This window comes from Exserohilum turcica (genome assembly GCF_000359705.1).
Source record: "Exserohilum turcica Et28A unplaced genomic scaffold SETTUscaffold_8, whole genome shotgun sequence".
Lineage (NCBI taxonomy): Eukaryota > Fungi > Ascomycota > Dothideomycetes > Pleosporales > Pleosporaceae > Exserohilum > Exserohilum turcicum.
Genome location: NW_007360299.1, coordinates 1,246,103 through 1,270,916, shown reverse-complemented (window position 1 = coordinate 1,270,916; position 24,814 = coordinate 1,246,103). Strand labels below are relative to the sequence as shown.

The 24,814-nt window shown below is 54.2% G+C and overlaps 11 protein-coding genes across 11 annotated transcripts; 5 read left to right on the top strand and 6 right to left on the bottom strand.

Annotated features, from left to right (window-relative positions):
* Positions 1 to 983: 983 nt before the first annotated feature.
* On the top strand, positions 984 to 1,844 carry SETTUDRAFT_98564 (uncharacterized protein; the record flags this gene model as incomplete). Its single annotated transcript, XM_008032800.1, has 1 exon — positions 984 to 1,844. The coding sequence occupies one exon, from the start codon at positions 984 to 986 to the stop codon at positions 1,842 to 1,844; it is 861 nt and encodes a 286-aa protein (XP_008030991.1).
* Positions 1,845 to 2,345: 501 nt separating this feature from the next.
* Positions 2,346 to 4,251, bottom strand: SETTUDRAFT_23952 (uncharacterized protein; the record flags this gene model as incomplete). Its single annotated transcript, XM_008032430.1, has 3 exons — positions 2,346 to 3,534; positions 3,591 to 3,989; positions 4,040 to 4,251. 3 exons carry the CDS (start codon positions 4,249 to 4,251, stop codon positions 2,346 to 2,348), a joined length of 1,800 nt encoding a protein of 599 aa, XP_008030621.1.
* Positions 4,252 to 4,983: 732 nt separating this feature from the next.
* SETTUDRAFT_98757 (uncharacterized protein) lies at positions 4,984 to 5,544 on the bottom strand (the record flags this gene model as incomplete). The annotated part of the gene is made up of 1 exon (XM_008032799.1): positions 4,984 to 5,544. The coding sequence occupies one exon, from the start codon at positions 5,542 to 5,544 to the stop codon at positions 4,984 to 4,986; it is 561 nt and encodes a 186-aa protein (XP_008030990.1).
* Positions 5,545 to 6,196: 652 nt separating this feature from the next.
* Positions 6,197 to 7,411, top strand: SETTUDRAFT_157480 (uncharacterized protein; the record flags this gene model as incomplete). Its single annotated transcript, XM_008032798.1, has 1 exon — positions 6,197 to 7,411. The coding sequence occupies one exon, from the start codon at positions 6,197 to 6,199 to the stop codon at positions 7,409 to 7,411; it is 1,215 nt and encodes a 404-aa protein (XP_008030989.1).
* A 719-nt stretch (positions 7,412 to 8,130) lies between these two features.
* SETTUDRAFT_44447 (uncharacterized protein) lies at positions 8,131 to 10,296 on the top strand. Its single transcript, XM_008032537.1, has 3 exons — positions 8,131 to 8,301; positions 8,380 to 9,982; positions 10,055 to 10,296. Exons 1-3 carry the CDS (start codon positions 8,258 to 8,260, stop codon positions 10,064 to 10,066), a joined length of 1,659 nt encoding a protein of 552 aa, XP_008030728.1. The 5' UTR covers positions 8,131 to 8,257; the 3' UTR covers positions 10,067 to 10,296.
* A 268-nt stretch (positions 10,297 to 10,564) lies between these two features.
* SETTUDRAFT_165986 (uncharacterized protein) lies at positions 10,565 to 11,656 on the bottom strand. The gene is made up of 2 exons (XM_008032797.1): positions 10,973 to 11,656; positions 10,565 to 10,889 (listed from the first exon to the last, which is right to left on the bottom strand). The coding sequence occupies exons 1-2, from the start codon at positions 11,567 to 11,569 to the stop codon at positions 10,611 to 10,613; spliced, it is 876 nt and encodes a 291-aa protein (XP_008030988.1). The 5' UTR covers positions 11,570 to 11,656; the 3' UTR covers positions 10,565 to 10,610.
* Positions 11,657 to 11,851: 195 nt separating this feature from the next.
* On the bottom strand, positions 11,852 to 14,213 carry SETTUDRAFT_165985 (uncharacterized protein). Its single transcript, XM_008032796.1, has 5 exons — positions 13,837 to 14,213; positions 13,756 to 13,782; positions 13,302 to 13,685; positions 13,120 to 13,247; positions 11,852 to 13,070 (listed from the first exon to the last, which is right to left on the bottom strand). The coding sequence occupies exons 1-5, from the start codon at positions 13,914 to 13,916 to the stop codon at positions 12,151 to 12,153; spliced, it is 1,539 nt and encodes a 512-aa protein (XP_008030987.1). The 5' UTR covers positions 13,917 to 14,213; the 3' UTR covers positions 11,852 to 12,150.
* A 427-nt stretch (positions 14,214 to 14,640) lies between these two features.
* Positions 14,641 to 16,653, top strand: SETTUDRAFT_165984 (uncharacterized protein). Its single transcript, XM_008032795.1, has 2 exons — positions 14,641 to 15,125; positions 15,546 to 16,653. The coding sequence occupies exons 1-2, from the start codon at positions 14,663 to 14,665 to the stop codon at positions 16,538 to 16,540; spliced, it is 1,458 nt and encodes a 485-aa protein (XP_008030986.1). The 5' UTR covers positions 14,641 to 14,662; the 3' UTR covers positions 16,541 to 16,653.
* A 242-nt stretch (positions 16,654 to 16,895) lies between these two features.
* SETTUDRAFT_165982 (glycoside hydrolase family 61 protein) lies at positions 16,896 to 17,820 on the bottom strand. The gene is made up of 2 exons (XM_008032794.1): positions 17,292 to 17,820; positions 16,896 to 17,229 (listed from the first exon to the last, which is right to left on the bottom strand). The coding sequence occupies exons 1-2, from the start codon at positions 17,410 to 17,412 to the stop codon at positions 16,901 to 16,903; spliced, it is 450 nt and encodes a 149-aa protein (XP_008030985.1). The 5' UTR covers positions 17,413 to 17,820; the 3' UTR covers positions 16,896 to 16,900.
* A 930-nt stretch (positions 17,821 to 18,750) lies between these two features.
* SETTUDRAFT_165981 (uncharacterized protein) lies at positions 18,751 to 19,620 on the bottom strand. Its single transcript, XM_008032793.1, has one exon. The coding sequence runs from the start codon at positions 19,600 to 19,602 to the stop codon at positions 18,778 to 18,780; it is 825 nt and encodes a 274-aa protein (XP_008030984.1). The 5' UTR covers positions 19,603 to 19,620; the 3' UTR covers positions 18,751 to 18,777.
* A 1,195-nt stretch (positions 19,621 to 20,815) lies between these two features.
* SETTUDRAFT_181734 (uncharacterized protein) lies at positions 20,816 to 24,595 on the top strand (the record flags this gene model as incomplete). The annotated part of the gene is made up of 6 exons (XM_008032792.1): positions 20,816 to 21,017; positions 21,061 to 21,364; positions 21,412 to 22,000; positions 22,043 to 23,816; positions 23,867 to 24,084; positions 24,119 to 24,595. The coding sequence occupies 6 exons, from the start codon at positions 20,816 to 20,818 to the stop codon at positions 24,593 to 24,595; spliced, it is 3,564 nt and encodes a 1,187-aa protein (XP_008030983.1).
* Positions 24,596 to 24,814: the final 219 nt, after the last annotated feature.

The following is a 24,814-nucleotide window of genomic DNA, read 5'->3' as shown; positions in this document are numbered from 1 at the left end:
GAAGCCAAGCATGTGCGTGTGCGGGAGCGCGGACACCTGGGTTGCTTTGGAGCAAGAGAGTAGAGATAGCTGCGAGGCATATCACGAGAGGACTGGACGTTGCGAGAGCGGCCCTCGAGGTGGATATGCGTGGCAGACTCGTCCAGCTAGGCGCCCACGAGCAACAAGCGACGGCATAGATACGGCTCTAGCGCGATCGATCTTGTGAAGCGGCGCAAGGATGCAGAACAAAGGACTTACGCGCTCTCACGTGTCGCGTGAGGTGGTCGACTCTGGTGAAGGATCGCTTGCACGTGCTGCACTGGAAGAGACGGGCCTGGTCGGCTTCAGTCTCAGCATCGGCTGGCTGGTGAGATGGTGCTTGTGTTGGGCCTGCTTGCATCATTCGAGCTTACTATCGGGAAAGTTTGAGGGAGGACAGCATCGGGGCTGGGAAGTGGAGGGGAGATAGGTAAGTGTGTGGGGAGAGAATGCGGAGTCGGGGTGAGCGGTGCCCAGACGCGGGTGGCGGAACCGGAAGCTGCCGGCCTCGGCCCATGCACCGCCGCCTGGAGACTGCCTGCCCTGCCTCCCCCTATCCCGTTTCCGTTTCACGTATCGTGTCCTTGTTCTTTTGGGCGCCCACTGTCGTTTTTGGTCGTCGCGTGTCCCGCCGCCGTGGGCCGCAGACAGCCTGTACGAGTCAATCAAAGCCATCCACATTCGGCCCGCACGACGCGTCGTCGCAGTCAGCTCAGCCATCTCCCCCACATCACGAATCTCACCATGGGACACGGCCAGCCCAAGCATCTCACAGCTCCGGCCGGGACAAGTAAAGCTCCGCAGAGCCCGTGTTGCGACAAGGACGGCCTATATCACTCGCAGCGTCGAAGATGCAGCGACATTGTCCATATCCGACAGCCATAGCACGGGTGCCGCCACGGGTACATTCACCACCACGACTCGTCGACGCCACCATCGACACCAATACCAACACCGCAGCCATGACCCCACCGGTTTTCTTCTTCTCCCATGGCTCGACCATGATGCTTGGCGAAGAGTCCAGATCCGCCACCTACTGGAAAGCCTGCGGCGACGAGGCCCTGTCCCACGGCTTCAAGGGCGTCATCATGATGGGCGCCCACTGGGACGCCGTCGGCGTCAACCGCATTGATGTGTGCATGAACCCCAAGCCCGAAAAGTCGCCCGTCGCCTACGTGCACCCCCGCAAATACCAACACTACGAACTCAACCCCGACCTCGAGACGGGCAAGAAATGCATTGCCACGCTGCGCGAAAACGGCATCGACGCACGCCCAAACGAAACGTTTGACTGGATCCACGACACATACCTGATTCTCATCCGCATGTTTCCCGAAAAGTGCCCCCCGACCACCATCATCAGCATGAACTCGAGATTCGACCCGCATCTGCACGCCCGCGTCGGCAGCATCCTGTCCAAGTTCCGCGATGAAGGATACCTGATCATCGGTACCGGCGGCGCAGTCCACAACCTCTACCGCAACCACTGGGGCCAGATGATCAAGTACTCGGACAACTTTGGCCAGCCGTACCCGCCCGAAGCGCCCATGCTCGAGTTCCGCCAGTGCGTCGAAGACGTCTTTATCAGGTCCTGCAGGAAGGATGCGAAGAAGGGAAGTCTGACGAGGGGCATTACGCGATTGATGAAGCATCCCATGTTCAGGGATGCGCATGCCACCGACGACCATTACATGGCTGCATGCTTTACCGCGGGTGTTGTGGATGGAAGCAGGAAGCCGACAGACGAGTGTGTGCTTGGTGCCGAGGACTGGGAGCTGGTCAACATGTGCAACAGCCAGTTTACAATTGGCAAGTGGACGTAGAAGTTTGTCGTCGTCGTCGTCATTGTTGTGGTTGTTGTTGTCTCGATATATATACCAACGGTCAATGCGTTTTCTTAGTTTCTTCCATACACTCATAGTATGCCAAGGGTATATTTAGAATTCCATGTTGTTATTCCTATACAGTCTTGGTAGATGAATCAAGCTTTCGTCTCACTGTGGCGCAAAATTAGGACAACATGCGTGTTTAATTCCTCATGTTAAGATTCAAGGATGCTGTGGATCACTGCTGATTCATGTGCTGTACGCATCAGGCCACCTGCCTCTCTTTTCAGCTTGTTGAGAAGTGAAATAGCGGATGACTTGCGTAAACACTATGGTATGTACAAGACTTTTTTTTTCTCTCTCTCTCTCTCTCTCTTCTCCTGTATATACGGCCACGGGTAATAAATAGGTAAGTATATCCATGAAAGGAAAGCAGTAATAATATAAAAATCTTGGTTGGATGTCATTCACCCCCATCTATCCATATCTACGGACTTTCTATTTCGGCGGCACAATCGGCAGCGTGACATAGTTGAGCGCCGTGTTACTAAAATGCAGGTGATTCCATCCGGCCAGCTTCTCGACGCTGCGGTCCTCGGGGTGGTTATGCTGGAAGATGCCACTGCCCTGGGTATCTCCACTGCTGACTTCAAACACAATCTTGCCGCCCTTCTCGACGATGACATTGGTAGGCCACACCTCGACGTCGACGGCGTACACGTCGCCGGGCACCACGGGCAGCACGTCGGTGCTGAAGTAGTCGCGCCACGGCAGATACGGCCGGTGCTTGGGATGCTCCGGGTTCGTCTTGCGCATGCTGACGCGCAGCCAGCCCTTGGCCAGCGGGATCGGGTCGCCTGCCGTACCCGTGTAGTAGACTTCCTTGCCCTCGGGCGAGATGTAGCGCAGAGTCAGGAACAGATCGATATCAGAAGGCGTGTCGTGGGCTGCGTCCGCCGAAAGCGACACATTCAAGTGCGCGACAATGTGTCCGGTAATCTCAGTCTCCTCCTCGAACGGCGCAGTGGTAAACTGGATGGCCTTGGGGTTGTCCAGCGTACCGAGAGCCTCGTACGTGAGCTTCTGCGGCCGAGGCGTAATGGGCTCGACTTGGGTGAGGGTCTGGGAGGGCGTGAGGTAGAATTTTGTGTAGCGCGTTCGGGCAATGGGCCACTCGTTCTCAGTGCGTCGCTCGTACACCTTTTCCTTCTCCGCGTCGTCGAAGCCCACGTCGCCCTTGCGCAGAACCATGTCGACGGCAGGCAGCTTGCCCTTTACTGACCAGCCCACTCGGTCGTCGCCCTTGAGGAACGCATCGAGGAAGCTTCGTTGCACCTCGACTTCTTCCTTGTAGTAAAAGGGCAGGTCGTGTCGTCCTGTGATCATTCGTAGGTATTTGAACTCAGATCCAGCGTTGACGTAGCCTTCGATGTTGCCGCGAAGATGCAGCAGAATGCCACCCCAGTTACCGACTGAGAGCAGCGGTACTTCAATGTCGCTCATGTGGTACTCTTTGCTAGCGTAGTATTTCTCGTCACGGAACTTGAACTTTGCTGTGTCGATAGTCTGGTCTTGTCGGTTGCGTTCGCGGACCTCTTCAGAGAGATCTCCGTCGACGGTGTCTGGGCCCCAGTTTCGTGCTGCGCGGCCTGGACGACCGTACTGATTTGTGATGACCTGGCGGTTCCTAGAAGCATGTTGTGAGCATTGGCTTTCTTCCTAGATACAGCGATCGAGACTTACCACCAAAAGTCGATGAACTTGTTACTCAGGATACCGCCGTGACGGCACCTGTCTCGGTAGTAGTCACTCATGCCCTCCCACGGTATTATCGCAGCCAATCCCTTGGGCTTGCGCGCTGCTACACGCCATTGTGATCCAGCATAGTAACTGATACCCAGCAAGCCGACCTTGCCAGACGACCAGGGCTGCTCAGCTGCCCACTCGACAACATCGAAGAAGGCCTCGCTAGTTCCTCTTGACATAGTATCCAAGAAGCCTGGAGACTGACCGAGCCCACGCTCATCAGCGCGCACAATGACATAGTCGTGTTTCGTCCAGAAACCCGGGTCTGGTGTTTCCCACGCAGAGTGATCAGAGTGGTGTTCGGGGTTGACTTCTGAGTATGACTTTGCATGGAAGCTGGGAATTGTTAGCCATTGCATGTAATGACAAAATGTAGTCCCACGTACTCTTTGTAGTGAATGTCTTTTCCGTATGGGCCATAAGTTACCAACACGGGGAACTTGGCACCGTCTTTTGTGGATTTCGGACGGTAAACATTGCAGCGGATAATGCCTTTAGACGATGTTTTCAGCGGCACCACAGCATTCTCCTCGTAGATGTAAGGAAACGACGACTCGTCAATCTTGTGCGCATCTTTGACTTCTAGCTGTTCCGCCATTTTGCAAGTGGAGATCAAGGAAAAAGGAGCTCAATTCTGCAGATATTTTCGCAAGGGCAATTGGGTATGAAAAAAAAGCTCAACTCGTAGATAATTTTTTTTAGGAGGTTTGGATTTTAAGACCCTTCGTGACGTGTTGTGAGTCCGGGTGCCGACAACGCGCGCCGCGATCGAGGGGCAGCATTGGAGGGGGGAAGTCTCGGGATGTGGAGCGAGGATTCGATCACGCATTCATATGGCGCAGTACTGCCGGCCAATGCGGCCCCGAAGGTACATACTAGTATCGCATTGTACCCCACTACGTGGATTGGCTTGTTCCCTGCATCTAACCCCGTACGAATATGCGTCTTTCCCGTATAGTAAGGTGTGCGGAATGCTCGTTCTTACGGTACCCGAGGTTACGCGATTGCGACACCGTAGCTGCTTTGTCAGACCCGACATCTACTTCACGGATACGCTACTGAGGCTCAAGCTTGGCCGCAGTCGGCCGTCTCAGCCACGAATTGGGCTTAAAGCGGTATGTTGCAACACTTGTCACACAGTGTCACATCGCTAATAATTTCTTTCAGTCTCGAGGAGCACAGCAAGGTCGACGGCGCCGCTTACTAGTAACCTGGGGCCTTCATTGCATTGAAAGCACTTGTTGAAATCACATCTTGCTCCTTAGGGTATGGTTCACATCGCACAAAAGGCGTGTTGGCTTAAATTCATATCTACAGCAGCGAAAATCCACTACGTCGACGGCGGAACGCCCTCCATGGTACCGTAGTCTTCCTTCAAAGCCTCTCCATCGAGTACTACCGGCTTGCATTCCTGGAGCACGAACATCATCCGCCCCCAAGTTGTGGGGCTCGGGTTCCTCCACGCATGCATTGTGCCTCTCTGGATCGCAACATCGCCTCGCTTCATCTTCTGCACCTCTCCCGAATCCAGCACCAACTCCAGCTCGCCCTCCAAGACTACGCCATAGTCTAGCGACACAGTCCTGTGCATTGGCGATATGTAGCCAGGCATTATGTCTACGAAACGAAGGACGGTACCTCCTGAAACGACGAGGCCTGGAGCACTCTCCAGGTATGGCTTGTAGACTTGCAGGTCGGCGTCGTTGTTCAATTCGACGGGAAATCCTTTTGTGACGTATCCAAGTCGGAAATCAGCAGCGGGGACGGGATCGACTCTGTGCTCTGGGGCAATGGCATGGGAGATGATGGCTTTCTTTGTGACAGGATCATGGGTTGTGATGTAGCGCTTGATCTCGGGGAGGTCGTTGGGGATATCGGTTGTAGTGGCCATGTTTGCAGAATGTGGTGAAGGGGTGTGAAGGGAGAGAGATGGTGCTGTTCTAAACGACTTTGCAGTAACAAGTGATTGCAGCAACGAGTAATTGCAAGAGAATAGAATAGGACATGTAGAAACAGGAGAGAGGCCAGAGACAAATGTAAAAGACCCCTCTGCAGTCTTCCGATGTGGAGGGCACCTCGATCAACACCTGTGCCACTTGCATCTGCCGACGTATCGGCACCATCTCCGCGCGGGGGCTTACTTAATGCGTGCATGGTGCACACCATGGTCCTACAAGTGGTTGGCGGGTACCTTTGCCACGTCTGGGGTTTGCAAAGCTTCTACTGTACCAGGGTAGCCAGCGCGGGGCATCCGACGGCTGCTATGCATCTCGAGTTTAGTTCTCGGCCTTTGTTGTCGGCCTTTGTTGTGTGCCGATTGATACTTACCAACCTTCAGCGCAAGGGATCCGATGTGGAGGTCTTCCATCCGAAACATGTACTATGGGTAACCCCGCACATGGACGGTGGTCAGTACCAGATCCCGGTATAGAGATCAGCTGAAGAGCCTCAGATACTACTGAATCATCGCAAGCCAAGTGTTGCATTATTCCATCGTCCATTCATTGCCAATTCACCTCAATAATCAATCTTCTACGGCTACAATGGCGGACGGATACGCATCGCATTTTGGCATCAACAACATACCTTATGGCGTTGCCAGTTCCTCCAAACGGTCAAGCCCACAATGCGCAACGCGTATTGGGGATGAGGTTATTTTTCTTGCAGAGCTCGCCGAGCACGATGCCTTCAAAGCAATCTCAGCATCATTATCCTCCATCTTTCGCGAATCCACGTTGAACAGCTTCGCAGCGCTATCCAAAGACACACAGCGACAGGTTCGATCAGCAATTCAAGAGGCGTACAAGAACAACTTGCACAAGGATTACTCAGAAAGCATCAAGGACGTGAGCCTGCATGTGCCAGTCCACGTTGGCGACTTTACAGATTACAGCGCGTCAGCAAATCATGTGCTCAACGCCGGAGAGGCGATAATGGGAGTGCGTTCATTCCCACCCGCATTCAAAAAGTATCCAGTGGGCTACGCAGGTCGATCTTCGTCGATTGTAGTTTCGGGCACACCAGTCACACGGCCCCTGGGCCAGTTCATAGAGGACTACACAGCTCCTGAGAAGAAAGTCATTTTTGGCCCTTGCCGAAGCCTAGACTACGAGATGGAAATTTCGGCAGTCATTGGCAAGCCCGTCGAGCCAAACACAATTCTGCATGCAAAAGACGCAGATGAGCACATTTTCGGGCTCGTCTTACTCAACGACTGGAGCGCTCGAGACATTCAGGGCCTGGAAATGAATCCCCTGGGTCCTATCAACGGCAAGAACTTTATGACTTCCGTGTCGCCCTGGATCGTGACTCTCGATGCGTTGGCTCCCTTTGCAGTGCCTGCACAAGAGCGCATGGAGCCCGTGGCCACGTACCTGGACGATCCCGCCAGCATAGTCTACAACATTGCGCTCGAGGGCCAGGTCATCAGGAATGGAGCTCAGACAACAACGTGTAAAGTGAATTTCGACACAATGTACTGGACGTTCAGACACATGCTCGCGCACCATACAATTGGCGGGTGCAATCTCAGGACGGGCGACTTGGTCGCGTGTGGCACGGTATCAGGCCAGCAGGACCATGAGCATGGGTGCTTACTTGAGCTTACCAAGAACGGACGGGTCCCGACTAAGCTGAGCGACGGGTCAGAACTGCGTTTCCTCGAAGACGGAGACGAAGTGCGGTACATTGGGGTGTCTGGCGACGGAGTGGGATTTGGAGCTTGTGTTGGCAGTGTGAAAGCCGCGCCGAAGATATAAGAGTGGCGGTGAAGATGTTGTATGAAGATGTTCATGTCGCCGTATGGAATACGGTTAGCCGGTGATGACATGGTTTGATACGTTGGGCAGTCGACCGTTGTTCCGGCACCGCCCGGCTTTGACATATAGTACCCGGTTGATAGACTTTGTACGAAGTACGCATGTCTGTACGAAGTACGCACGCTTGTACGAAATACGCATGCAAGGCGTTGACAGTCAGCCCGAAAATAAGCAGCACATACTTATTATGTTCTGTAAGCCCTAGCAACGTGTATATCGGGCGCGTGATTCGTCCACTTGCTCATTTCTCAAGCAGTTAGATGTGCATAATTCTGTTGCTGTGTCGAGCGACCAACCCAGCGGAATGACGCCCAAGTCCGCTTCCACCTTGGGCTATCCACGAAGACGAGACTTGGGTACCTGTCTGCAGAGATCGATCGGTTCTTTGTTGCATCGCTTTGATCGCGCCGATGGCCGTCATTCAGATCGGACGTGGGAGCTTGTGCTGGCAGGCAGCACGTGCCATGCCTGCAGGGCCCAGTTCCGACAGCTGCGTTCTCCGATTGGTGCGTTGTTAGATCCAGCTAGTCCTCATCAGGCATGTACGTGCAACCCCTAAAATTGTACATCTCGTCAACAAACATCGAATTGCACCTTTGTCTTGCCGTCTGCCATTGGCTCCTTGCGCTGCCTCGTCAATTGTAATGGGCGTGCTGTGACGAAACACGCTTGGCTCCTCCACCTTACCCAGTCTTTCTTTCGCCCATTTCATTATCGCCTGCAGGGTTTTTGCGAGCGGCCCCAGGTACATAGACGCGTTGCTACAGCCACCTACGCGCAACAACCATGTCATCGCGAGTAACCCGATCACAGACCGGCAAGACGCCAGTGTAAGTTTGTTTGCCGTTGCTGCAACCCGCCCCCACTGCACATACATGAACAGTGCGTGCTGACATGCATAAATACAGCAAGCCCGAACGCCCTGGCTTCGTCGAGACTCCCGGCCGCAGGAGGTCACAGCGGCGCAAATCCGTCGTAGCTGACGACGACACCTTCGAATCCACACCAGAACCCGAACAACTCCAAACGTCAAGAGACACCACCATGAGGCTTGAGAAAGACAATGCCGCCAATGGCTATGCAAACGGCAACGGAACTGCAAACGGCCACTCCAACGGAAGCGCAAATGGCCACTCCAAGCAAGAGATCATCGAGCTGGACTACAGAGGCGAGGCGGAAAAATTTTTCGCTCCCAAAGACTCTTCAGGTCTGAACGAGTTTGGCGGCGCCTTTGGTATGAGCGCCATGATGATTTGCTTCCCGGCCCTCATGTACTACATGTGGATTGGAGCCACCTTTTACGACGGCAAATTCCCCTCGCGCGTCGAGGGCCAGAGCTGGCAAGACTTTTTCGCCCACATGTGGTACCTGGTCAAGACGGAGGCGTACCCCAGCAACAAGGCATGGCAGATTTACTGGTTCTTCGGATTGATGCAGATGGCTTTTTACATGTTTATGCCTGGTGTGTACCGCAAGGGCAAGGCGCTGCCGCACCTGGATGGAAAGCAGCTCGACTACTACTGCTCGGCCATGTGGTCGTTTTACTCGAGCATCGTCATCATGCTGGTGCTCCACTTTACCGACGTATTCAGGCTGTACACGCTGATTGACGAGTTTGGCCACATCATGAGTGTAGCCATCCTTTCTGGTTTCCTGTGCTCGGCCATTGCCTACGTCTCGGCTCGTGTGCGCGGCGCCACGGTGCGCATGACAGACAACCTCATTGTCGACTTCTTCCTTGGCTCCGAGCTCAACCCGCGTCTCTTTGGCATCCTGGACTTTAAGATGTTCCTCGAAGTCCGGATCCCGTGGTTCATCCTCTTCTTCCTCTCGCTCGGCACGTGCCTGAAGCAGTACGAGCAATACGGCTACGTGTCCATGGAAGCCATCTTCCTGCTCTTCGCGCACTACCTGTATGCCGGGGCGTGCGCCAAGGGCGAGCACCTCATCATCACAACCTGGGACATGTACTACGAGAAGCTGGGCTTCATGCTCATTTTCTGGAACATGGCGGGCGTTCCCCTCTCATACTGCCACTGCACCCTCTTCATCGCGTACCACGACCCCTCCGAGTACGACCTGCCGACGTGGTTCACGGCGCTCCTGACAGTCGCCTACCTGTACATGTACTACATCTGGGACACGACCAACTCGCAGAAGAACCAGTTCCGCCAGGAAGAGCGCGGCGTCGTCGAGGAACGCACTACGTTCCCTTACTTCAAGTACGGCCGCATCAAGAACCCAAAGACCATCCAGACGGCCCATGGCAACAAGATTCTCGTCGACGGCTGGTACGGCAAAGCTCGCAAGATCCATTACACCTGCGACTTCTTCTTCGCTGTTAGCTGGGGCCTCATCACCGGCTTCAGCAGCGCGTTCCCTTGGTTCTACTCTGTCTTCTTTGCCGGCATGATTATCCACCGCGCCATGCGCGACATTGAGAAGTGCAGGGAAAAATACGGCGAGGCGTGGACAGAGTACGAGAGACAGGTGCCGTATCTCTTTATTCCGGTATGTCCCTTTTTTTCCCCCCACTACATCCACTCTTCTGATTATCTATCTCGCTAACAATCTATCTTCTAGTACGTCTTTTAAATCCCACACATACATATACACGAATCACGCTTGCTGCTCGGGAAACACACACACACACACACACACACACAAATTCGAATAGTCTTTGCTTTCGTCCGCGGATATCAACTCTGTTCATATGTTTGATGATGACTTCTAACCGGCCTATTGGAAAAGTGGGGAGGATGCAGGATGCGGGGGTGCTTGTATTTACATGTATAATCTGGTCTCGACATGAAGGTTCCTTTAACGCCTGTACCATAAACTGTCTTGCTATGTATTTAGGGCTAGCCCTGATTTGTACGAGGGAAGGGGGGGTTTTGTACGTAGGAATGAGGGGAAACTGGTATTTATGTAAAGTGGATTGTTGTTGTAATGTGTTGTTGTAATCATGGATGGGGGGGGGGTGGGTTGTAATTCTTGAACGAAGTTAAATTTTCCACCGATTTAATGCATGTTTTTTTTTCACTTCATGTCACGCGGCAGACGTTGTGTCTCATAGCAGTAGAAGAAATAAAGGGATTGAAATTACTAGAAACAATATATCTTATTAGGATATATGTCATTACCCCCTGCGTCTCGTGCTAGGGCTCTTTCCCGCCGCCCGCCCGCTAGACACGGATCGCACAGTTTCCTTGTTGGGGCTACCAGCTGCGATAGGTTTTTCAAGTTTCCTGGACTCTGTTTTCTTGGAGGCGGGCGCGTTCCAGTAGTACATGACCTGGCAGAAGAGGATGGCGTTGAGGGCGAAACCCGCAATGAAGCCGTACAGGATGAGGGGATCGTCGACTTCCTGGAGGGTGGTGAAGATGCGAGAGAGGGAGCCAAGGAGGTAATTGATGACCTGCGCCAGACAATTATTAGCAAATGCTCTTCTGAGGTACATGGAAGTGCAAGAAAAGGGGCAAACGAGAAATGTATACTCACAGCAAAAGCACTCAATTGCCCAGTCCCGCCCTGACTCCACACGGTCAAAATCTGCGGCACCTTGCTGGCGACGCCCAAGACACCAGCGCCAGCCTGCAGCACAGCCAGCCTCTCTTCATTCACGAGCTGGTCGTTGAACAGCGCAGCGCCCGCCGCCAACAAGCCGCCGACCCATCCGGCAACGGCCAAACCCTTGCCACTGTACTTGAGGACCAGACTGGCAATAGCAATGTTCTGGACGAGAATGAGGGCCGTCTCGCCGTAGGTGCTAAACGGAAAGCCGCGGCGCACATTGTAGGCAAGGCCAATGAGGTAGGCGCCCGACTCGAGCAGGTACGCGAGGAACGAGAGGCCCTCTGCCGACTGCGAGTTGAGCAGCTTGAGCAGCTGCGGCACCTTGACAATGGCAGAGGCGCCGACGATGCCAATGCCCAGGCCCTTGGAAATGGCCAGCTTGACGCATTCGGTTGCGCTGAGGTCCACGTTGTAGATGAGCGTCTGGTAGCATGTGGGGCCGAGGAGCGAGATGCCAATGTCGGCAATGGGCTGCGGCAGGTTTTGCGTCAGGGGCTGGAGGGCGGATTGGAGGGCCTCCATGGCTGCGGCGCGTCTAGCGGTCGTCGTGTGTTTGCAGTGTATATGACGATGTGCGAAGGCGAGGGGCGACGGAAATTTCGCGCGGGCGTGGGTGGGAAGGACACTTTTCCGATACGAAGTGTAAAGAGGGTCCAGCAGGCGTGCTTGGGGAAAGGGATCCGCTGACGCAAGGCTTGGCGCTCGCGTTGCAGGGATGCGCGTTGACCTGCATCCACATCTGCGCAGCCGAGCCCGACACGAGTCGTGCGCCTACAACAAGTTCACGATAAAGGTGTTGGTGTCCGGTCAAGTTACGGGTGAAATTTAATGCACTATTATGCAGCCAGTCCCTCGCGCCGTTTTTGCTCCGGGAATCAAGTTCCCGTCGTGATCCCAAGTCCACACAACTCCTTTGCCCTGGGCAAGGCGCAGTACATGACGCTCCTCTTAACCGTAACAGCATCGCAAACTGCAACATCCTCATATGCTTACCAGAGCGCCGAAAATACTGCCGGGGAACGGCGATGCGGGCATTTCCAGAAGCGCCATTCTTGGTGTTAAAAGAGCGTCGATCACATCTAATCGTACAGGTCCACTCCACTTCATATTTGCTGGGGCACGGTGCTTGGAGCATGTGGCGGAGGCATGGGCGCAATATCTCTCCTGTCTGCCAGATCGCCCGTAGGAGACATGACTGTCTCTTGGTTCGAGATGATGGTGGTACTGAGCGGGTGAGGTGGCGGCGTAGGAGCGGGTGAAATGCTCGCAGGCGGATGGTACCCTGTATCCGTAAGCCTGCCCGATACAGGATTGTAGACGCCGTTCCTCGCACGAAGCTCGTAGTGGTCGTCATCTTCTGAAGACGAATACTCATAGGTATCCATCTGGCGCTGGCGTGCAACATCTCCGGCGAAAGGATTCGTGGCTGGCAGCTGGTTGGTATACCGGTTGACTTTTGACGAAATACCAGAAGTCATGGTTTCGGTGCGGTAGTTGCTCGATGCGGCTGTGTCGCTTCGATTCACTCCATACTGAGACCCGGATTCCTGCCGTCTTCGCTGCGAGTTGTGGATTTGCTGGCGAAAGACATTGCTTCCAATATCGCCGGGAACTGCCGGAGCAGCCGAATAGCCTGACGCTTCCCCGCGCTCCTCATCCACCGGCTTCCTGATTTCCTGTAGCGGTTCCATGGCTTCCTCGCCCAAAGTAGCCTGATGAGGCGGTGTGCGTGATGCCTTGCCCCAGGCGCGAATGGGGTACGCTCGTCCCTTGCGCCACGTCTCAGACACAGGAGGAAAGTATTGTCGGTAAGAGCCCCATGACACGAGTATGCCGAGCAGCGCCCCCGACAAGACATCGAATGGGTGGTGGCGCGCATCCATGATACGGGTTCCCGTGATGAGGGCAGCGCCGAGGGTGGGAACCATGACAATAAAAGTCCTCCACACTTCACCCTTGGCGTCCAGCACGTGCAGTTTTCCAGCAAGGTAGATGGACAGGTAGAACAGACCGGCAAAGGAAACTATGGGATATCAGTTGGAGGGCCATGCACGAGACGCTATATGGCATACCGCTGCTGTGTCCAGAGGGAAAGCTCTTGAAGCCATCCTGCAGAATGTAGTTGTCCGTCTGCGTGCAAATGTCAATCGTCTGCAGGGCGTAGAGGGTCTTGTTGATCTTGGACTGGTCTACTCGGCATCTGCGGCGTGTTAGTCAACGCTTTACGCTGTCTGCTCGCCAAAGGCCGACTTGCCGGCTGATGAGGTCTGGCCGGGGCTTTCCAATCGCATTCTTCAGCGCACCGGTAATGGTAAAGGCAGCACCGATACTCAGGCCCAGGCCAAGTATGCCGCAGTTCAGCTCCCACAGCCTGTCCTTGAACCGGTACCTCCCCGAGAGGCGCTTGAGGCCGGTTCTGTTGGCGGGGGTGGCGGTCTGGTGCGAGAAGAGGCCATCGATGACCATGGTGTAGAAGGCGATGATGACGGCGGGCGCGAAGACGACATAGACGCACAGCCAGGCAACCGGGACGCGCTCATGTTCGGCAAAGGGGTAGTGGAGAGTGTAGTTGTCGAGCGAGAAGGGCTGGTGGAAGGGGGCGATCTTGTCGACAACGGCAAAGATGAGCATCAAGACGCTGCGCAGCAGGTTAGCCGTGCATTCGCGGGGGGGCACGAGGTCGTGTGAGGCCGAGGGCGGCGTCTTACATGATGATGAGGTAATCTACAACATAGCTGGACCGGCTAGTTAGCATGGATACACGTGCAGAGCCGTGGCCGAGTACGCACGAGAAGATGACCTTTTTGGAGAGGCGCTTCTTGGAGAAAGGGAGGCGCTCAGGGAGCTGCTTGGCCGTCCAGTCGTCCATGGCGCGCTACAGCTCGGCCGGCGCACGGCGGATGCTCTTGCAGGGCGTGGGCGGGGAGGCCGGCAATGGCAGTGCGGTAGTGTGGCCGTGTGGTCGTGTGGTGACGGTGAGGGGGCTGCCAGGCGTAGGGGATTGACGTCGGAGCCAAACATGCGGCCCTCGCAGTGAGGCGTGTGGAAGCAAATGGGCGGGTGGGAGGGAGGAAGGACAGCCGGACAGGGTATACGGGGAGGATATAAGAAAAGAGCGGGAATTGGCCGGGCCAGCGCCGCACAGAAGAGGCCCGCGGTGAAGCAGTGGGCGTGGGAGAGGGAGAGGGCCGAGGGCAGGCAATGTCTTGGACGACTATAATTACGCCATCTAAGTAGGCCGGGCGTGGCTGTGAAGAGCTGACGCGCCCCCAGTTGCTTGGCTGGCGACAGCATAGCCACTAGCCGCCTTGCGATCAGCGGCTCTGGGCTGAGGCTGGCTGCATTTCCAAGCTCCCTGTGCCTGTCTTGGCCTTGGGGATGCGTACGGAGCATTTGGAGTCGCCCTGTGCTTGCATTAGCCGCTGCCGTCCCACTCGCCGCCATGACAGCGCAGGCCTCAGAGCAGCCATCCATCCCATCGCCGCTCTCTAGCGCGTCGCCGATCGCTTTTCTCTTCGCACATTACTTACATACACACACATACGCATACTACGTCCATCGTCCATCCGCCCTCCCATCCTTGCCCCCCGCCGCCGCCGCCGCCCGCCCGCCGCCATGTTCTCCCTGCTCGCCAGCGACAAGCAGCCGCCCCCCAGGCTCGCCGAGGCTGCCATGTCCAAAATCTCAACCATTTCCGCCGCCCACCTGTCCCGCCTCGAGAGCCTCCCCAAGGCCCAGCGCTATGCCATCGTCGGCGCCGCCTCGGTCGGAGGCCTCGCGCTGCTCTGGGCACTGACTGCATCGTCAAAGCCTGCCAGACGCCCGCCGCTGCTCTCCCCCCGCCACTCTCTGCTGCCCGACATCGCGCCCGAGGATGCTGCTGAACTGCCCTACCATCCAGCCGCCCTGCCAGGCGCCCGCGACGTCGCCTCGCCCTTTGGTTCCATCCGCGTCTACGAATTCGGCCCAAGAGAGGGCGAAAAGGTCCTCCTGATCCACGGCATTTCGACACCCAGCATTGCCCTGACTGACCTCGCGCACAAGCTGGTCGGCAGGGGACGACGTGTCATGCTCTTTGGTGGGTCCCCTTCTTGTTGTCATCCCGTCTGCTAGTCGCTCGACCGTCCTCTTCGCCATTGTCGCCAAAAACAATTTAAACAAGGCCGACGCTCCAATGCCCGTGGCCTGAGGCATGCGCGCGCTTTGCCTTGTCCCATTGGACTCGTCATGTTTGGATACCCCGCGTCCCGGGTGCATCGTCTTTTTGCTTTCCTGCTTTACCCGTTTGGGCAAGCGGCCCGCTAGCCCTACCCAACGGTGAAGCACGTGCGCCGCTATCCACTTCCCCATGGCTTACGATCGGCATCACGGCTTCAACATGCTTATCTGTTATCTGAGCCACTTCCATTCCGTTGCCAGACTCCTTTTGCGACACACATTGGCTCCTCGCACCGTCTCGTTTTCGTCGCACACGACCCAAAGCTAACCAGCGGTCCAGACCTCTTTGGCCGTGGATATTCCGATGGCCCTTCCCCTGACACCACAGACTATGACGCCACCCTCTACACCACCCAGCTCATGCTGGCCCTGCAGTCGTCACCCCTGCATTGGTCAAACTTTACCATTGTCGGCTACTCCCTGGGTGGCGCCATCGCCGTAGACTTTACATCCTACTTTCCCCACCTGGTCAAGGGGCTCGTGCTTGTCGCCCCGGGCGGTCTGATCCGCAAATCTCATATTTCCGTGTCGAGCAAAATGCTGTACAGCAGCTCCTGGATGCCCGAATGGATGGTCCGCAAGTTGGTTGCAAGCAAGCTATGGACAGGCGCAAAGAAGGTGGAGAGCGATCCCGAAGCCATTGAAAATGCAGAGACTAGCACAACCGTGAGCGAGGGCGACAAAACATACGTCTCCAGCAACCGCATGCTCTTGCCCGGAAACCCGCACAGCACCGTCTCGTCTGTGGTAGATTGGCAGATTAAGCACCACAAGGGTTTCGTCCCTGCCTTCATATCTACCATCCGCAATGCCCCTATTCACAACCAGCACGACCGCTGGAACGTCATCCGCGACAACATTGAATCGCGCGCCGGCCCCTTGAGGGAAGTCTGGCTAGTCCTTGGCGAAACAGACCCCATTATTGTTGCAAACGAGATTACCGAGGACGCAAGAGCAGCTCTCGGCGAGGAGAATGTCAAGGTCAAGGTGCTAGATGGTGTAGGCCATGAAGTTGCTATTGAGAGGGCCGACGACATTGTCCGCGTGGTACGAAGAATCGACGGCAGAAGCGAGATGAGGGAGGAGGAGAGGCTAGAGAGATATGAGCGGCCCGAGAGACCCGAGAGGCCTGAAAGAACCGAGCGGCCTGAAAGACCTGAGAAGGCCGAGAAGCCTGAAAAGAGTGAGAAGAGCGAGAAGAGCGAGAAGAAGGAAAAGAAAGAAAAGAGTCGAAGAAAGCATGGGAGCTCTCACGCCAGCTCCAGCACAAAGTAAACACGAGCATGCGTTGATCCGAGGCCCTCACACATTACGAAGGAAATGAATATACCAGTCCTGAATCGCGGATACGCCCAAGAATGAAACGACGCATACATATAACAAGAAAATAAACGAAGAAATGAACAAATCATGTATAAATTGTGAGACCTCGTAACATGTACATGAAGTATAAACATAGCTAACCATAGCTGAACATTCTCCCAGCACGCTCCAGCATGTTTCAGCTCAGCAAACCGATCAGAATCATTGCACAGCAACACTGCATGCTAATATTCACAGATTCGAAAAGAAACGCTCCTCCGCTTCCATCTCTCTCTCTCTCTCTTTCTCCACCTCACTGACCCTCGCACCCATCTAACCAAGCCACACCGCCGGTCCAGGCGGCGCATAGTTCGTCGGAACCGGGTAGTAAATGTTAACCTGGACACCGGGATCCGTCGCCTTGTAGGCGCCCGGAAACGCGACTTTAGGCCCCGGGTTGCCCGTGCCGCTGCCCTCGACATTGACCTGCGCACACGAAATGTAGAATTGCGCGCCGCCGACCGACGACGCAGAGTGCAGTGCAATGTGCTCGATGCGCAGCAGGTACTCGCCCTTGGGCAGTGTCGAGGGCGTTTTGAACGAGACTTTGTCTTTTCCTGCAACGAGTGTTAGCGCACTGTACTGCGTATTCATTGGCCGGCCTGGGGTAATGCTGCGATAAAAAAAAAGAGAAGAGAAGAGAAGAGAAGAGAAGACGACGTACCATGCGAAGGCCAATCAATCTGGCCATTGGTAATCTCAGCCTTCTCGCTGGAAACCTTGAACCAAACCTCTCCGCTGCCATCCCACGTAGCGGCAGTCTTGCCCTCGGGCACCTTGGCCATGTAGAACTGGACGGGGCCCGGATGCCCGATGGTGGTGCCCGCCTTGAAGCCCAGCGTGTCTCCGGCTTTCACCGTGAGCGTCTTGGCCGTTGTGCTGGGCGACCGCTGGTAGCAGCGGATAGCATCGCTGGTAACGTCTTGCACGGGGCCTGTACGTCATCTCTTATTAGATACCGGGGGTTTACTACGTCTTGGGGACGGGACGAACCGTTGGATTGGTAGTTTGCCGTCTGTCGCACATTGACCCAGTCTCCCGTTGTCTTGTCGTTCCACGTCAGGTCCGGGAAGGTGTAGTGCGCAGTTGCTGTGGTGGCGAGGGCCACGGCGGCAGTGAAGAAGGACTTCATTGTGTTTGTTGCAGGATGTATAGATGTAGTCTTACAAACCCCAGAAAAAGAGTGAAGAAACACACAAGAGAAAAAAAAAAGAGTGTAAAGTTGAAATGAAGGTATGTCCAGCAACGTGTGCTATATAAACGAATGTTTTTTTTTGTCCTGCAAAAGGATTGAGTAGCAGAAATCAATGGCCCTGGTGACCTGTTTATCGCACTACCCGTTGTCCGCGGGCTGTATATATATATATATATCTATGTATATACGTACATTAACACACACCCACACCCACACACATATACCTGGGCATTTGCCACTTCATCTCGCCTAGCCTACACAGGCCTCGGCCAGCTGGTCATGGGGACACCCACACCCACACGCGGGCCACATACACCTATACCCCGAGTCGTGGGGGGGTAGTATACTGCAGAAACGCGGCTTGAAACACTGGCGTACAGAGTGCATAAACGGGATTAATTCCTGAGAAACAAAAAGAGTGGGTTTGCGCCCGCATCAGGCTAGGGAGCCTGCCAAGGATTATTGATTGGATAACAGGTACTTCGCCGCTCCTGTTTGGTGGTCGAAACATTGGTCTCCATTGTATAGATTAAGAGGCACTCCGCCATACCCAGTGGAATCGCGGACCTTTGCTCGATAATGGAAAGTGTGTTATAGCACTGTACATTTGACATTCAGTCGGTGGTTATTTGGGCTCGGCATCGAGTGTAGTCCGGCTTCCGGGGATAGACTTCACTATACGCAGATTGAGGTTGGCGGTTCCAAGACCCTTCACTTGGCGGTACTTGGGAAAGTCGTGGGCTTGCGATATGCAAAAAACGAGCCCGGCAACAATGGCTTCTTTTGGGGGGTTTGGGCCGGTGAAAAAGAAAAAGCATGGCACTTGGATGACGTACGAAACTGGAGATTCGAAACAAAAAGTACGTGAAGATCAAGCCATGGGAGCAAAGCGCCAACGGGACTGCAATAACAGCAAGTGGTTGAGATTTCATGTCGGGGATCGGTCGAGTAATTTTCAGGCCTTGCTTCTGCCCTCGACAATGGCCAACTGCCTTTGCTCCTCGTCTTCAAGCTCGCCAGCATCGTAATAGAGATCTTCTTCGTCAATATCCGGGTACCCAAACAGACTTCGGTAGATGCGCTCGCCTAGCCCCTTCTTTTGAGCCATGGCCAGCACCATTACTATCGGCAGGTGCCAGATGCTAGCCCAGAACAGACCCCTTGCTGTTCCTTTGTGGCCCTCGGCCTTCCAGAACTGCCAAGCCTTGAGTGCCATCCAGCCGTTGACGGCGCTGCTCGTCACAACATAGCTCCAGTCGGTAACGCCTGAGTAGGACAAGCCAATGCATATTGGAAACATGAGAACGGCGTACCGCAATGCAACGCGTCCGTTCATCGCGGGGTTGACCCAGGCCAACATGCGGTACCCGGCGTTCTTGTACTCCTCACGGATAGACCAGCTTAGCGCATTGAAGTGGGGAAACTGCCAGGCATACAAAAGGGCGGCGCATAGCCACCCCCCAGCGGAGCCCTCCCCGAATAAGAGTTCTTGCCATGTGCCGTCGTGCGCATACTGACTCGCCGCCGCTGTCCAGCCCATGAGCGGAGGGATTCCTCCAACCACTGCGCCGACCCAGGTGTTGAGCACGTGCATGCGCTTCATGGGCGTGTACACGCCCGCGTAGAGGACAATGTTTGCCGCGCCGAGAAAAGCAGTCGTGGGATTGACACCGTAATAGAGAGCCCCGGTGCCAACGACACCGCATGCAATGGCAAAGGCGATGGCTCCGCGCGGGCTGATGAGCTTTCGGACAAGCGGACGGTTGCGCGTACGACTCATCTTGGCGTCATGCGCGGGCTCCATGATCATATTCAGGGCATTGGCCGACGCCGAGCATAGCGCTGTGCCCGACATGAGGAAGAAGAGTGTGAGGGTCGAGAGTGAAGGTGTCGCTGTTGCTGCAGGCGCAAGCAGTCCAGGTACGGGGTATAGCGAATATGCGGCTGTCGCAGTAAGCACGACGAGAAAGGTGAGGCGCGGCTTCGAGAGCGAGAGGTACGTAGTCAACATGCGCTTTAGCGATTGCTGTGGGAGACTCGAGGATATGTGCGCCAGCTTCGCCGAAGCATCGTGTGGTATGGGATATGCCGTCTCCGGGTCTTCCATTGCCTGCTCCTTTGCCTTCTTCCGCCGCCTGTGCGGAAGCACCTCTTCTGCTATGGCTGGAGCATCTCCCTTGTTCGATTGCTGCCCATTTCCCGACCGCATTGACACCATTGAACTCTGCAACTCGAGTCTTGAATCCCAGAAAGAGTCTTTCAACAGCGGATTCGCTCGGAAGTAGCCTTTGCTGAATGTATTGCCATCTTTTCCTGTAGCTACGGCGCTCTCTCTATGCGACGAAATCGAGGATAATGTCTGCCGCGACTGCAGCGGCGCTTTGGCGAGCCTCCGCCAGCATCGCAGACATAGTGAATTCGCGTTTCGCACTGCAATTGGCCGGGGCAGTATGGGTCGAAAGCTCATGTCGGCATGGGGTTGAGCTCCAGCGGGCGGTCGATACAAGATGGATGCAACTTTTGAGATGCACATGCACGCAATGCCAAGGCTGGGGGGCACTAGCCACTCACGCCTCAGCCATTATCATTGCATCTTACTGCCGCAACACCTTCGCCGAGTCATGGCTATCGGCTAACATCGAGTACTATTCGATCGAGACGGGAATTGCAGCATGGGAATATTTTGTGACATGCTACTCATCGTGCTTGGATGACGACTGAGCAATCAAAGCCTCGCGGGCTATATCTTGACATGGGGCTTGCGGAACCCTGCCTTTCAGGACATGCCACGACACAACGTTATCGACATCAGCGTTAGATGAAAACTAGCCTTCGATATACACGTCGTATTCTCGTAAACTGGCCGGGATGTTGTTGAATATCTCGCAGAGCAACCTTGCTGGTTCCAGCCACAAATTGGCGGGCGTTGGGCTGCAGTAGAGCTGAAATTTGGCCCCCAGAGACCATGAAGAGGCTGTGTAAGCCGCAAGGCTATGTCTTCTGGCTTCTGCGGCCACGTCCCTTTTTCTACGGAGCGCGAACGCTTGTTCGCAACAGTGCGCGTCCAAATGGCCGAAGTTATTGGAATCGTCGCTTCAGCCATTACCATCGGCGCCAGCGCGGCTCAACTCTCACTCGCGCTGTTCAGTGTAGCCCAAACGCTCAAGAATGCTCCTAAACAGATTGCAGAGATTGGTATGTGACCTGCTTCAAAATTACTCGATATACTTCTCAACAGCACTAGCGGAAGAATTTTCCCTTGTTTCCGAAAGTCTACAGACACTTGCAGATATTCTTCGCTCCCACCAGGACTTGTGCAAGCCGGCGCTTTACAAGAACACACATGCCATTATTCTGCGGTACAAGCAAGTCGACGCGGAAATGAAGAAATTGATAGACACGCCTCAGAAACTGGCAGGTCTGCAGTGGTTCATTAACAAGCCCAAGGCGAAAGGGCTTCTGAAGAAGATTGAAGGGATCAAGACTGCCCTCATCTTGGAATTGAACATAATACGCCTTGCAAGGGAAGAATTTAATCGCCCGTAAGATTTCTCATCACATGGCAGGTCTCGGTTACTGACGTGGCTAGTCACCCTGCCATCGATTCAGGGGCGTTACCAGAATACCGTCCAAGGTTCAATCGATTTCGCAAGATTGTGGAGAGCGCCGTCCAGGCTAACCGAAAGGTAGTCGAAAATGCGCAGCAGGACAACGACAAAGTTGGCACTGGCGGGCGGCGCTATACTAACGCAGAGTTAGACATTTGGAAAGAAGGCTCTTTCGACACTGCGACATGGCTCTATCATCTGGTATTCAGCCCTGAGGTACTATCTGAGGAAGGTCTCAACACGCGCCGGCTTCACCAGGCATCTGTTGCTGATGACTTTTCTGATAATGCCACAGCCTCTGATAAGAGAGACGCTGACTCAGATGAAAATTCCATGATTGTGTGGAGTAAGCAAACCGAGCCCAGTTCAGTGGTGGACAGACTCCTCTCTTCATGGACTACGCTTTCGTCGGACCAAATCACCAGTAGTGCAGCCGACCAGGATGGCGACGAGTGGAGAGAAAAATTGTTGAAAAACATTGAAGAAGCAAAAAAGGAAGCCGACTTGTCCTTTGACCAGTGGGAGATGCAAAACGAACCTGTGAAATCCGACGACGAGACATTCAAGAATGTCGAAGACGAAAACTTGAGCGATGTCACTTTGCCGACATAGAATTTTTATAGCAACACCAAGAACCATCGCAAGCGTGGTGTTCAGAAATCAGCTGACACCGGTGCCTGGGATGACCGATTCAACCAATCTCCAGTGCTTAGCGAAGCTAAGACTACCACTGCTACCGTTGAACGCCATATCGACCAAGACCCAGGAACAAAGCAGCCATCCAGGGAGCGCCGGGTGAGATGGGAAGCAGATCCATCGCCTACTGAGCGCTCTCATTCGCGTCCTTCCAGACAAAAAAAGCCAACAAGACAGTCACGGCCCGTGTTTCCTGATGATGATTCTCCACCCCGAATTCCTTATAGGAGTCCTGTTCATCCTCACGTAACCATAGAACGTATCGACAGACGCTCCGAAGATAGCCACAACCCATTTGCTCCCAAGCGAGCCCCATCACCTACTATGTCTGCACCTCCACTATCATGGCAGGAGCCATCCTGGGGGCCACAGTTTCAGACACACTACCAGAGGCCATCAGAGAGCTCTTATTCTACACATGGTTTCTCTTGGCCATACCCCCCTTCAGCTACACTTCCTCGTCATGAGAGTGCTTTTCCACCGCCGCCACCACCACCACCTAAACCGGAGCTTTATGCACGATCACAACCCAATGCTTTTTACCCTACTCCTCCCCATGTCTCCTCAGAAGAACGATTCAAAGAAACTGGAACAGCGGCCAAGGAAAAGGCTATTATTACGGCGATAGAGAAGCTACTGGAAAGGCGAAGCCAGAATGACCAGCTCGATTCTAGCGACCCACGTTTCCTAAAGCTGGTGCAAGTCTTGACCGCGCAGCAAGAGCGCGAAGCGCAGAATGAGCGTGAGCGAGCTGATGCAGCCACTGAAGCACAGATGAGACTAATACAAGCTGCTCACGACAAAGACTATGAGCGATTGAGGCAATTGGAAATCCTTGCAGCAGAGCAAAAGCAAGAGCAGTCAAGGCAACAGGCCGCCTGGAAAGAAGAACGGCTTGCAATGGACGAAAAAGCTGCAAAGCAAGCGCAGGAGGCGAGAGACATGGCAATGAGAGAGATTGCTGCAGTGCAGTCTGCGAGAGCAGAGGCAGAAAGACAAACACAAGAACGAGCTGACGCGAGGGCAGCCGAAGAAAGAAGACGAATTGAAAATCGCCACAAAAAACAGTTGCAACATTATGAAAATCTACTACGGGGGTTTCAAGAGCAAAAGCTGAAGACAGAGCAAGACACCCAGCACCCGATACGGCGGACTCGCATTGCCGAAGGCAATCGTAGTGTTGATGTGACAGAGTACTCAACCGCCCAACAGACTTCTCTTTCCAACTCTTCATCGAATTTGAGAAGCCTTCAATACGGATTTGCACAGTTTGAACTGGGTAGCAAGCAACCGCGCAGTCAAAACCAGTATCCACGGCATCTGCGCCGCGATAGCTTCCGCAGCTCGGCTGCATCCTTGCATTCATCACATGCATCAATAGGAACTATGCGTATGTCTAATACAACAGAGACCTCTCAACAGTTGATTGTCTTCCCAGCGAGAACTGATAGAGGCTCACAAAGACTGGCAGAACTTCAGACATCGCTTGCTGCACTAGGCATTGGATCGACATTTGGGGATCCGGACAGTGAGCAGTTGAATCAAGTAGTACCCTATGGCTATGATGACCCAGGCGAACAAATGGTTCGGAGCACCATCTTTTGGGAAGCGTCAATGCTTAGCTTAGGGAGCGAGCTTCTATTGACTATGAGACAAGCCGGATGGAGACCTGCATATACACGGGTTTCTGGTAAGAATTCTTGGTGTTTTGCTCGACCCAGTTGCGCTAACAACACCCAGGCAAGGGTCAGACACACTTTCTCGGAAGCCAGCCAGTCCACACCTATTTCTTCAGTCCGGACTACAAGCCCCAATTCTCGCCTTGTATGGACCCGTCGGTCCAAGAGTCGATCAATATCCAGAAATCTCTGGTGGAGGAATACGCATTGATTGAACTGGGTTTTCAGTACCAAGCAAAGGACTCGTGCATCTATGTCTTGGATGGCAGGCTGACTTACGTGGGTAATCTTGAGTATTATGGACTGAAATTAGTCTAACAGTGCCCAGAGTGACATCGAATCCCTGGTGGAAAGATCTTTCCTCATGAGGGAGAACAATTACCGAAGACTACATCGCCAGCTCCAATGGCACTTCGACAAAGGCGCTGCTCCCGCAGCACCGTCGACTCCCTGCCCCGAAACATATATGCCTCCGGTATCGTCAATGTATGCAGGGGACGATAAACACACTGCTTGCGAAGACTCCGACACGGATACTGAAGGTAAAGCGAGCTCCATAGCGTTCACACTTGATCAGTCTTACCTGGGTGATTTTGACGAAGGGGATCGCCCATCCGCGCGTAGTAGCGACGAGAGCCCAGTCAAAGCGTCCTCGATTGCTTCTTCAGCTTCAAAATCAACAAATCCCTACCGCGCACACATGTTCCTGAATAAAGAGACCAACCATATGGCTAAGCGGGATTTGCTTGGCAGAAGCATATGGGATGGTCTGGGGACTGCACCCAAATAGAAACTAGATGGATTTTCAGTCAATTCTGCTCGCTATATCCATGACAGATGCAGTTGCAGTAAGAAATCCATATAGAGCATGTTGAAACAATCTTGTAATGTTGCAGCCGACCTTGAAATGACGTCAAGGTTGCACAAAAACGGCGACTGAAAGACACCCTTGGAGACCTTTGTTCGGTGAACGCAAGGCAAACACTCAATCCGGAAAGACAACACTGGG

Bases quoted from the DNA above. Each gene is read 5' to 3' on its own strand.
- SETTUDRAFT_44447 (XM_008032537.1), top strand. From the start codon at position 8,258: ATGTCATCGCGAGTAACCCGATCACAGACCGGCAAGACGCCAGT. The intron at 8,302-8,379 runs GTAAGTTTGTTT...GCATAAATACAG, and splicing joins CAGACCGGCAAGACGCCAGT to CAAGCCCGAACGCCCTGGCT.
- SETTUDRAFT_165986 (XM_008032797.1), bottom strand. From the start codon at position 11,569: ATGGAGGCCCTCCAATCCGCCCTCCAGCCCCTGACGCAAAACCTGCCG. The intron at 10,890-10,972 runs GTGAGTATACAT...TGTCTGGCGCAG, and splicing joins GGCAATTGAGTGCTTTTGCT to GTCATCAATTACCTCCTTGG.
- SETTUDRAFT_165985 (XM_008032796.1), bottom strand. From the start codon at position 13,916: ATGGACGACTGGACGGCCAAGCAGCTCCCTGAGCGCCTCCCTTTCTCC. The intron at 13,686-13,755 runs GTAAGACGCCGC...CCTGCTGCGCAG, and splicing joins GTAGATTACCTCATCATCAT to CGTCTTGATGCTCATCTTTG. The intron at 13,071-13,119 runs GTATGCCATATA...GATATCCCATAG, and splicing joins TCCCTCTGGACACAGCAGCG to TTTCCTTTGCCGGTCTGTTC.
- SETTUDRAFT_165984 (XM_008032795.1), top strand. From the start codon at position 14,663: ATGTTCTCCCTGCTCGCCAGCGACAAGCAGCCGCCCCCCAGGCTCGCC. The intron at 15,126-15,545 runs GTGGGTCCCCTT...CCAGCGGTCCAG, and splicing joins ACGACGTGTCATGCTCTTTG to ACCTCTTTGGCCGTGGATAT.
- SETTUDRAFT_165982 (XM_008032794.1), bottom strand. From the start codon at position 17,412: ATGGCCAAGGTGCCCGAGGGCAAGACTGCCGCTACGTGGGATGGCAGC. The intron at 17,230-17,291 runs GTACGTCGTCTT...GCATTACCCCAG, and splicing joins GATTGATTGGCCTTCGCATG to GCCGGCCAATGAATACGCAG.
- SETTUDRAFT_165981 (XM_008032793.1), bottom strand. From the start codon at position 19,602: ATGAGTCGTACGCGCAACCGTCCGCTTGTCCGAAAGCTCATCAGCCCG.